This window comes from Oryzias melastigma, linkage group LG6 (genome assembly GCF_002922805.2).
Source record: "Oryzias melastigma strain HK-1 linkage group LG6, ASM292280v2, whole genome shotgun sequence".
NCBI lineage: Eukaryota > Metazoa > Chordata > Actinopteri > Beloniformes > Adrianichthyidae > Oryzias > Oryzias melastigma.
The window spans coordinates 12,479,590-12,491,773 of NC_050517.1; the positions used below are offsets into that span (position 1 = coordinate 12,479,590).

Below are 12,184 nucleotides of genomic sequence, written 5' to 3' on the forward strand. Positions count from 1 at the left end.
GAAGAGCTGTGAAGCGACGTAGAACGGAGGCCGCTTCCAGTCTGCGCCCTTGTTAACCTATGGTGTAGCTCACGCCTGACGTGAAGCGCCGTGTCCGACTCGGGCCGTGCAGCGATCATTTTGTCTTCTGGTCTATTTCTCGTCTATTTCTTGCGGAAGCCGCAAGCGATTTTGTGCCCAATTTGTGAGATTTAGTCTTCTAACTGTAGGTGGCGAGCATGCGCTAGTGGTAGAAAAAGACAGAAAAAGAAGCCCATCCCTGTTTTTTCAGTGTGAACACCATAAGCTAAACGTGCATTCTTGTACATCAAATCCCTGGTGTGTACACGGCCTTAAAGATGTGAGGTTAAAAGTGATAAATGTCCAATTAAGTATAAAAATATAATGTTTTAAAGCTGAATCTGTTTCAGTTAAATGAAAAATTCTGTGTTTTCTGTGAACGTCCTTACCTGTCTGATGATGCTTTTGACACACGGCAGTGGCAGACCTTGGTAGTTAGATTTAATAATCCATTTCAGCAAGTGATGACCCAGCACCTCAAAAACCATACACACATCTGTGATGGCGAGTCAAGGACTCAAATCTTTTTGATGTCGGCTCTCAGGAAGGCAGCATTTTAATTAGGATACGTATGCCGTTGACGCCGGAGATCTTGAAGTCGTCTATCAGCTGAACCACCATGTCTTTGTTGGGGTCGCCGGGGTCGCTTTCTCTCACCTGCGGGACAAGATGAGGAGGAAGTTATGGTGAAGATGTGTGTGGGAAGGCAGACTGTAGAAGAAACAAGGATGCTTTAAAAAAAAAAAAAAAAGGAGAGTATTGAATGATGAAATAGATCTGATTCTCACACATCGCAGTAGTTTAATCTCATCGAGTGCCGTCTCTGTGTAGTGCTGGGCGCTCTTCACCACCTTCATCGCCACAAAGTTCTTCACCCTGCAGTGAGACACAAAGACAGACACAGAATTTCATTTGGTGGATAGTATTGTTCCTGAAGTTCAAAGTGACTAGAAGCTGTGAAAATAACATAAAAAAAAAAAAAAAAATCACAAAAAAACAGCATAAACGATCTTTAAGATTGACCGTCACTTTGGTCATCAGTGTGTTTTTCTTTTGCTTATGGCGTAGGCTGCACTTCCAGGACTTGCTTCTATGCACAGATCATTCCTTTTTAACTCGACAAGGTGTTAAAACTCATTTTTATTTAACATATTCCCCTAACTGTCAACATCCAACACAAGTTAGAGATTATCTGACAAAAACCTTCAATCTTCATGCTACATACACACCAGGTGGCAAGATTAAATAAAAATAACCAAAAAAAGATTTGAGTATCAAGGTATAAAAATGGGGTTTGAAAAATATGTTTAAAAAGATTTAATTTTTATTAAACCAATTAGATTTTGAATTATTGTGTTACATTTGTTTGGTTTTATGTTTTAGATTCTTTATTCTAGTTCTCTATTTGTTTACTTACTGTATTTTCTTTCTTTTTTTTGTTGACAGAGGTGTTACCGTCCTAAATAAACCCAGATGGGTTTCTGTGACACACCATCACATGAATTTATTTTTCTGTATTTTTTATATTGCTTGTATTCGTATATTCTTTTTATATGTGTAAATAATTTAAATCACATCAAAATATATGATCCACGTTCTTTTTCTACTATTAGGTGTAAAATGTTGAAAAGGTGTAAATCTCGCGAATTGGGCACAAAATGAGAAGACTTCATTGCTAGCAGCTTTGCAATGACAGATATGGATTACCGTCCTGTCAGGAGAGTGGCCTGGGTCTTTCTGTGTTCTTAAAACAAACGCCATCGAGTTTCAACGCTTCCTTCATACGTCACTACCAAATCCAAGTCACTGATTGGTCAAAGTTCCACCTGGTTTAGCTGGTAATGTGTGTTCAATGTGTTTTGTATGCAGATCCCAAAAACGGTGGTAAAAACTTGCGTAGCTGCACGTAGACGCAGAGCTTCGAACGCAGAAGCTGGAAATGTGTGTTTACACCATTACACAAAGCTATACATTAAGTTTAAATAAAAAAATAGAAAAAAACAAGTCCAAAAGTGTTACACTAGAATCTACATAAATAAAAAAGAAAGATGAGTCTTTATTGATATAGCACTTTACAATACCATCAGAGTAGTAAAGTGCTTTTCACCCAAAAGAAAGAAAAAAAGAGAAAACAAAAACTTGACCAAATTAGAAAAAGTTAAAAATAACAGCATAAAATTGCAAATGGCAGTAAAATACATGAAGGGTAGATAAAAAAAATGGTATAAAGCGAGTAAAAGAAACTAAGATGCAGCCAAATAAACAGAGTATTTGAAGCCATTCTAATAAGGTTAGTGTGTATTTGATGTTTAAAAATGTTTAGGTCGTTATCATGTGCAGTTTAGGAGAAACATTATTCCCCAAGCTGGGAAGCAACAACAAAAAAGTTTCTGTCATGACACGGACACATACATTTATTATTTTTTTTTTTTAAACTGCAATTTTGATCTGCCATAGTGTGTCAATAATGCAGATTAAAGAGCTCCAGAGCAACAGAGGATTACGGCTTTGACTTCTGAACAATCGTAACTAAACCTGAGTTGATGGTCGGCGTCAGCGTAAGACACACCGGTGACACCGCAGAGCGAGTGCGTGCACAAGTCTGTGAAAGGAGAGCCTCCTGGAATGATGGTACTATCAATTATCAAGCCCGGTTGCCGTGTCAACACCTTTGGTTTCACTGTGGTGACGTGGCAGGTCCGGTCAAAAGGTTCTGTTCAAAGTTTGATTATTTTGCTGGGGTGTGGCATGAAAATGTACACATCAGAAGTAGGAATCACAAAGCCCGTTAGTGCACTTTCCCATGTCTGTGTGTGTACAACACTCACTGAATATCCCAGCATAGCCACACGGTGGAGAAATGGCCCCACCCCAGCTTTCTGATCACATGGTACCGCCCATTGAACAAATCCCCGATCTTCACGGGATGGTACCCTCCTGAGAAACCAAAAAACAGGAAATGAAGATTGCAGGCACATTTATTTCACAACCATCCAGCATTATCTTAACAAATGAGCAAAAATAATCAGAAAAAAGAGAATAATGGGTGTATTTAGACAAGCCCTCCCCCCCAAAAGTATTTTTGATTGTTTCTTTATTATTGGATAAAGTTTTCACAAAATGTCATCTATGAATCTCTTGATGATTCTAGTTCATTTCTCAAAGTCAATTTCCAACCTTAACAACACGATAATCCTAAAATGTTACAATAAAAGAAAATGAAAAGACACAGACCACAGAAGATTGAGAAAATATTTAACATTTTTTGCTTCAAGTGATTACTGAGTGAACTACTGCTGGTTTTAGACAACAAACGTTTTATTCTAATTTACAAGCAAACAATTGTAAGACCAGAGTGAAGTAAAACTTCTCAAGATAGAAAAAGTGTTACTAAAAATCACATGCAAGGAATACAAAGGTAAAAAGACAATAATTGACATCATTGATACAGTACAGCCTGTGTGGTTGGGGTTCCACCATAATGAGGACGGTTGTTTGTGGTTATGTGTGAGGATGAAGAGAAAGAAACTGAAGAACAATGGAAAGCAATAAATAAATAAACTATTTTTACCCTAGAATACACATTTTATTCTGAGCGTTTAAGCTTGATTGATTGATTACTAAAAATACAGGACAAGACACACAAATATTTCAAACTCATTACAGTAGTAATAAAATGCATTGATTAGAAAATAGAAAAAAAACACCCTTATGTCACACTTTGTTCATTAATTTTCTGAATTATTAATTAGAGTCAGTAGAGGTTGATTTGAGTTTTTGTTTGCTCAGTTTTGGTAACACCGAATAGCCAAAAAATTAAAAAATAAATTATATTAAAAAACAAATGGAAAAATAAATTAAAATATAAATTAGCTGTCTAAAATGATCCCTTTGGGTTCTCTACAAGTCAAAAATGTCCAGTTTTTTTTTTTTTAAACATAAAAATAAAACTTGAAGTTGCCCTAAGTGTTGTACAATAACAAAATAGATAATAAAATGGGAGATTTAACCAATGTAATTGAGATAATATAATAAAAAAGAGCATAAAATAAATTATATAGAAAAAAAAACAATTTTAGAAACCAATTTAATAATAAATCGAAGAAGCAAAAGATTTAACAAAAATATAAAACTATAGTTAAAAGTCAGAGCCAATAATGGATTAAATTTACAATTAAAACTGCGTTTCTGCTTATTTCTTTATTCAAATCAGGAGCAGATGAAAACTGAAACTTGAAAATGCTCCCCCTGCGTGCACCCTGGCCCGCTCTCGCTTAGGTGTGCGAGTTATGATGATCTTTAAACACTTGTGCTGTAGCGAATCACGATTCTGGCTCAAATGGATTGATGCGATATTGCTTGTCGTTATTTGTGTCTCTGTTAGCTTGAGGCTGTGAACGTGGAATCAGAGCTCTCAATGATGGAGAAGGCATTGGATTGGTTTGTGTCAACAAATCCACCTAACTAAGAATTATATTTCTAATGAGTTACCGCCACTATACATAAAATATCACTTAAAATTGATAAAAGCTTTTTGAATTTAGCTAAAATGGCATAAATATAAATAAAAGGCCACTGGGAAGAATTTTACGATAGAATAAAATATAGTTGGACTGGGACCTCAAAGATTCATTCCAATGAATCAGCACTAGCATCTTCAGCGGCCAAATTCAGCTCACAGCATTCACACTAGCATTATTGCAGGTAATGCTATATATTTAGTTTAAATTATTTTAAAAAGTTACTGTTTTAAAGATAAAAAATGTTTTAGTGTGTTCAATAAATGTTCATCCTGTTCGGCCCACAGCCTAAGGTGTGTTTGGGATTTTGGCCCCCAGTGCGATTGAGTTCTACACCCCTGATGTTCCTCTTCCTTTTCCTCGTCTGAGCAGGTATCTGGCTCACACTGTATGGCTGGATAGGTTAATATTGTTCGCCACTTTTGTTGCACCACTAAAGTTAGGTTATGGTTGTGAGGATCTGTAAGCTAGCAGGAGAGAGAGTGTAAACACAGTAATGATGGGATCAACTACTGCTGCCCTGCAGAAAACATGTCTCAAAGTTGTCTTTATTTTATTTTGGTTTATAAACTGCATAATCATAATGAAAAGACCACTGGGAACGCTTTTACAATAGCTAGAAATATTGATGGAGTGGGACTTTCATCAGATTTGTTTCCCCTAACAGATATACGACAAAAGTTTAAATGTAAAAGTACCAAGTTTTTATTAAAAAAGATGCGTTTTTCAGAAATAGATCTTTTAAAAATACAAGTGTTATTTCTATCTCGACCCAATGCAGAAAACTGGGCTGTTGCTCCAGTCTGGCAAGAAGCAGACAACCTTGAAACGCTTGTGATATAATAATGGCTACACTCGCTCTGCTGCAAACGACAGGATGAGGAAGAAATGAAGGAGGAGGAGGAGGAGGAACCAGCAGAAAGAGAGGGTAGGAGAAGTCAATCTGGAACAGGACGGTTACTGTTGAGCTGTGCGGGACAGATGCTCAGAGTGGAAGTAATGAACAGGGACGGATGAATTGTGCTTTTGTGTGCGGCCCTGACCTTTGCAGTAGTCTGCGGGATCCTCCTGCTCCTCATCGTCGGAGCCCAGGATCTCCTCCTCCGGCTCCGGGGGGCCAACCGGCTCAGGGGGAGGCGGAGGAGGTGGTGGGGGAGGAGGTGTGCTGACCGGGGCTTTCTGTTGGGTCTCAGGCCTGTGAACACAACAGAAAATAAGAGTTAACGGAGCAAAAACTGATGTTTAGAGCTGTGACTCACAATGACAGCAACTTTTTCTCAGACTTTTTGATTTGGTGCATTCTGGGAATATGTTTTCTGACTGAGAACAGAGAAGAGTTTATGAAAGCTTTTCTTTTTTATTGCCCATTTCCCAAGAACACTAGGTAATGATGCTTCCGGTCCAGAAGCTCACAGCTGACAAACAGAAAATGACTTGACAGAAGAATAACTCAGAAGAATGTGCTTCAGTCCAATCAACAAAAAAGGAAATACATAAAAAAAAAAAAATCAACCTAAATGTCTTTTTTTACATTATTTTTAATACATTCAGAAAAAAAACAGCAAGCTTACACTAGAACTTCATTTTTAGAAGTTTATTTTTAGACTTTAAATGTTTTTTCCTTTAAAAAAAACCTTTAATATCTAAAAGAAAAATGCAAACTCACTAAAAACATTTTTTTGTGCTTCGAAAGGATAAAAAAATTGATTGTATGTAGGTCTGTACAATTAATCGAGAATGTATTAACATCGCGATACCAGTCTGTGCGATACGTGTATCTCAAAGGACGGAGCAAAGAAGCCATCGTTTTTGTTTTTTTTTTTAAATCCAAAATTCCCTACTTACATTGTTTGTAATTGTTGTCCATATTAGTTTTGGCCGTTACTACCAGAAAGGTAGATTATTGTTCTTTGGTGCGTTTCCCCAACAAGTTCTGACCTGTATCCTATTGAGATATCCTTCAGTATAACTTACGCTGATAAATAAATAAATACATAAAACTGTAGCAGTGAAATGGAAATGATGCATTTGCTTTTTGTTTTGCCATTTGTTTACCGGATATTATATTTTAATCGAGATTCCGTTCACTAATATTGCACATCGCAAGTTTTCCTTATATAGTGCAACCCTAATTGTAATAAAATAGTAATTTGTGGGATTGTTAAAAAATTCAACTTTTCCACAATAAAACTTCGATCAACATTTTTAAAATGCGTCACAGTGAAACATAAAAATCTAATAAGGATTTATTATTTTATTTTGATTACTAAAGGACAAACCGTAAAGCTCTTACATTCATATGATCATACTGACCCTTTTCGTGACAAACTATTTTGACCTGCAACTAAAATGCTAACAGTCCTCTTGTTTTGATAACATTGAACATGAATCAGCAGAAAATAAAAATCTAAGTAAATTCTTCTAGTACTCTTCACTCTTTTCTGTTCCTGGTTTCATCTTTCTTAAAAGCTCCTCAGGAGACAAATCCTGGTCTGCTGACTCCGAGCAGGTCTTCATTCTCCTGGTTCAACCACATTTCGGAGGGATTGATGACGGTTCATGATTCAGCGTTTTACCACAGTAAGCTGTCCAGGCTGCTCATGTGCATTTTAGGAACAAAATATTCAGCCTTTGCAATGTTACAAACCCCTGTGTCCGGCCTGTTTTGCTTTTTGTCAACTAAATTAAGTTCCACAAAATGTATTGCTGTTTTGTAGCATGCAGTGAATTTACAGTTTTGTTTTTTTTAACTAAGAAAATTGCAGCATTAGAACAGAGAAAGGTTTATAGTGAGGAACTCAAAGCTGAAACGTTTCTATTTTAAATGAATGGAAACAGTGGAGTTAGATATGCATACATGTTCATTTTTTTGCATTTTTAAATTTGTTAAAAACTTTAAAAAGACAAACATTAATTTCAAAAGCAATAAAATTCCATAACAAAAGTCACAACTCTTTCAATCTTAAATCTAAACTAATCTGTTTAGCCTCAAACCAAAGTTGAAGACAAGCGACCCCAAACCTCACCCTATGGGATAGAAACATGATCAAATGATGATAAATAAACACACACACAGCCAGAATAATTATACAACTGCAGTCACAGGCTCAGACACATGATAGAACCTTTTGGTGTGTTTCTATGGCAACTGCAAGGCAAGGGGAGGGGGGGTACGTCTGTGTGGGGCGACTCCAAACCATCACACGGTGGTCGTTTAGGGGTGCTGATAACTTGGCGTTGAGATTTCATTGGTATTTTACAATTCCCTTACAAGCTTGTGCACACAAACACAAACGGTCCAAAGCTGCGTCCTTCAAAAGGATTCTGCATCTTTATTAAAGCAGTCACGTCGGGTGTCATACATCAGATCCATAAACTCTGTGCTTTTACACAGCTCATCTTGCAACTGGGTGTACAAACACTTGCACCCCCCCCTCACCCAGCCATTACTTCCTGGACTCCAACAGAGCAGTAAAACATTAAGACAGCACCAACGCCTCAGTTTGAAAGACAAGCTGAGGATAGGCGCCGACGGGAAAACACACAGGAGCCAAGAAACGACCCCAAAACATGGCACACAGAGCGAGAAAACAAAGAGGGGACACAGAGAGCTGTGATCTGATGGACGCAGTGGGCAAAAGAGACAGGTAAAAAACAGCGTGGGGGAGGCAAACACAAAGGAAACATAGCAGGAGGACAGAAAAGTCACTATGCAGAGAGGAGGACGCAGAAATGCACAAATACAAACGGAATACTACAATAAAAAAAATGGGAGCAGGGTAGCCAACCATGTCAAGTACCGTATTGTACTATAAGGCACACTTAAAATCATAGATTTTCTCATATGGACTAGTTCTGGTTGTGCTCAGATGCCAAAGCGATTTTGGAGGTACATAGTGAGTCGTCAAAATGTTTGGTTTAGTGTTATTGTGAAAACACTAGCGTTTGTTTTGGCAGTTTCAATCTTTTTTTCTTTTTAACATGTTACTAACAAGGTTGTGAGTTAGCTCGACACAGTAGGCTAATGTTTGTTCTAGCAGCATCAGGCTATGTCCAAATTCCTCCCCTACTTTGGAGTGCTGTCGAAATCGAGTTCCCTGGAAATGTCCAATAATTGTTTGTGAAATACCAGTGTGCATGGGTCCTCACTACATTAGCCAAAATAGACAACAATGCATTGCGCTTGAACATTAATTTGCAACAAAAAAATGTGCTTAAATCCTAAAAAGTAGTGGGAATGGTGTCCAACTCGCTGGTCATTGATGGTGCGGCGGTGCAAAAAAAAGAAAAAAGATACACACAAAAATATTGGCAAAAATACACAACCACAAGGCAACAACTTAATACAGAAGGTAGAAGAAAATAAAACAAGGAGTTCACCACTTCGGACAGTGGAATAAAAGCCTATCGTCTCTACCGCTCTTTCATTTCTTCATTTTCCAACACACTGTTGTTTCCACATTAAAATAAAAGGTTTTCCTGACTGGTTGGTCGGTTTGGTTGGGTAGATGCAACAAGCTTAATAGGAATTTGTTAGCAGGGAACTGCTACTTCCTTCAGTTCTCACAAATTTACCCCAGCGTGGGTAAATGACATCACTTAAAAAGTGACACAACAGGAAGGAAGGAGTGCTTATCAGGTGTGAGCTAAGGGCCTCTCTGACTCTGGAATTTTCTTTCCGTACCAACCGTTGGCTTCAACATCCATCAGATGTCAGTTACACACGAATGAGAAAACACACAGAGGAAAAATATGTTTGCCTGTCAGACATTTACATCTGGGTTTTAGATGCCAACACGGGGAGTGTGTTGAGTCTGAAAACAGACACACACGTGTGTGTGAAGAGGTCTGGGCACGTCCACGCATGCAGCTGAAATAGCCCAGTCCCAACATGAGAGCTGCAGGACCCTTTTCGTCATGGAGGCACTTCTGTGTGTTTATGCAACAAATGCATGTTGTTAATTCACCAAAACAGTCTTACAACATCTCAGCACAGCGTGACAAAGAGCTGAGTCAGCCTGATGGTGCAGATTTGAAACCTTTGAGAGTCACTTCTAGAATGTTCCAGGAAATAAATGTGAGAGAAAATGAACAGCATCAACAATCAAAAACTGTCCAATTTGGTTAACTTTGTTTTCTACCAAACACTATAAAAACCACCATCATGTTTTTGCACACAGTAGTCCTTACCTACTTTTAAGAACTGTATATGAGAACTGGTGCAACATCGTCCTTAGAAAATAGCTTATTCTGGTTCTGACAAAATTAAGTCAATTTTGTCGCCATTTTTTCGGGTTTTGGACATCACCATATCGGAGCCGGAGTCAACGTTTCTATAGCAACCACTCTTATCAATCAGAGGTGAGCTTGTTGAAAGTTCACACCCTGCCACGACACAAAATCTGTCAAACAAACATTTCAAAGGTTCAACATGAAACTGCGTACTTTAATTGAGGCATCTGATTGGCCAGTTTATAACCTGAATAACTTGAACTACAGACAAAAAAAAAATTGTGGAAAGAAAATGAGGATTAGCAAGAACATGTTAAAAAAAGGTAGACGAACAAGAATGGTTAATAGTGGTGGAGAAAAACTGATTTTCAGATGCATCAATTATAGTCCATAAATTATTCTGAATCATTTTATGAATTTCAAACAATCAATAATTGAAAAATTTATTTGATTTAATGCCAAAGTAATAAGCAGAACTAAACAGAAAGCGTTTTTAAAGAGCACACAAACATGGCTGACCTTCAAGATCTTTTTCATCTGACTTCGCTCAAAGCGACTGTTTGGAAGCATTTTGGCTTTCATAGTGTCGAGGGTCAATTGGATGAAAGTCATAGACGTCATATGTAGGGAACACAACAAATTTGCAAAATCACAATGTGCGACTAGCTAGACACTGTTTAGCTTGACGTGAGTTAAAGAGCGTTTCATTAAAGCTGGTCTAATAATAAAACATAACATTATCTTGTTTATGGTGGTTGAATTCCCTTTTAATTATGTGAAAGATCTTTGATTATCAATTTTTAAAATTGTTTTTTTATAATCAATAAAAGTTAAACAAATATACTGATCCTGTCTTTACTTAAAACGCACTTTGAAGGAGAAACGTAAGTAATATTGGTTTAGTGTTTTGTAGTAAAGAGAAACATTTCTAAAAAAAAATGCAGACTTGAGAAACATTGATAATTAATTCATAATTAAATAATTTCTTAATCTAATTGTTGCCTCCTGTATCGCGATTAAATTGAATCAAGAGATGCCTTAAGATTTCCACCTCTAATGCTTAATCTTGGTTTTATTTTTTACATATATTTTTTTTTTCTCTAAACCTTTCAATTGTTGCTCAAAATGCAAATAAATAAGGAAAATTAAAATATATGACTCTACAAAAAGCATATATTAGTTATTTTATATTTATAGCCATGTGTTTATTGAAATTAACTTTAGAAATATATATAATATTATATTGACAGGATGTGACGTATCCTCTTAAAGACCGGCTCAATTGTGTAATTGGGGTTTTTAACATGTTTTTAGGGATTTTTCTGATGATGGAGGACATATATTAGGAAAATTAAGCTCAAAATTGCATTTCCGAGTATTTATTTAAATTACTGTGAATCAGGAGCAGATGAAAAAATGCGGTAGGAAAAGAAAATTCGCTCCATTCTGATGTATCACTTGCAGACAAATGGATCCATGTAAGTCTATGTGTTACTCGTCTGGGAGAGAGTGTAAACAGAGAGCTCTCAGCAACAGGGAGGGGATAGGGGCGGGGTTGCTCTGCACCAATTGTTCCACCCCAGATTTAGAGGTGAATTTCTAATGAACTACAGCTGTTCTGCAGAAACTATGTCCTAGAAAATGAGAGTTAGGACAGAGTCATAAGGGGGACAAACCCAAATCCTCGTATAACGCTAACCTCATTTGAGATCCTACTTCATGACTCATCCTTTAAACATAATTTGTTGTCGCCAAGGTAACAGGTATTTCTTAGCAACAAAAGCATTGTCCTCTCCTCTTATTGCTAAGGCGTGGGTTTGTGGCTGCGGCTGTCCTTCAGTTCTGCCTTCGCGTTCCAACAGTGGCGACTCCTCCACCGATTGATTTATTGTTCATCTCTCCCTCTCTCCATCTTGGCCTGTATCAGCAAGACAGCTGACTCATTCTCTCCTCTCCTCCAGAGAATCCGTCTGTGTGCAAAACTTGGATGTCACAGCTATTTGCAGAGTGCAGCTGACGTCACAGGCCTGCACAGCCCCCACATGCCAGTCTGTGGCTGCAACGTATGGCTGGACCGGATTTGGTTTCTAGCAGCCAACCACCAAACACACTGATCTTTGAATCGCCGTGCGACTGGGTTCTCTGCTAATGCCGAACCTCTGCAGTGGCTTAGGGATGTTTAAACCGCCACTCAAAACAAAAATCCTCTCCAGCTGCAGGGCACTTCCAACGGGAGAGGCTGCAATGATAAAACATGTTTGAGCAAAGACGTGGAATCAAGTTGTTTTTATGGTGCTGTGCACCATAAAAATAATGTATTTTTAAGAACTAGTTCAGACTTTTTAGAAAGAAAAAAATGAACCCAAACTGTG

The 12,184-nt window shown here is 37.6% G+C and overlaps 1 protein-coding gene across 4 annotated transcripts in view; it reads right to left on the reverse strand.

Annotated features, from left to right (window-relative positions):
* Positions 1-12,184, reverse strand: part of srpk2 (SRSF protein kinase 2) — a 64,416-nt gene that overhangs the window by 19,583 nt on the left and 32,649 nt on the right. For all 4 annotated transcript variants that reach the window (XM_024281240.1, XM_036212282.1, XM_036212281.1 and 1 more), the window contains 5 exons: positions 5,624-5,775; positions 2,889-2,997; positions 849-936; positions 630-717; positions 450-556 (listed from right to left, as the gene is read on the reverse strand). In XM_024281240.1, the coding sequence (XP_024137008.1) occupies positions 450-556; positions 630-717; positions 849-936; positions 2,889-2,997; positions 5,624-5,775 (544 nt within the window). The remainder of the gene's footprint in view (positions 1-449; positions 557-629; positions 718-848; positions 937-2,888; positions 2,998-5,623; positions 5,776-12,184) is intronic.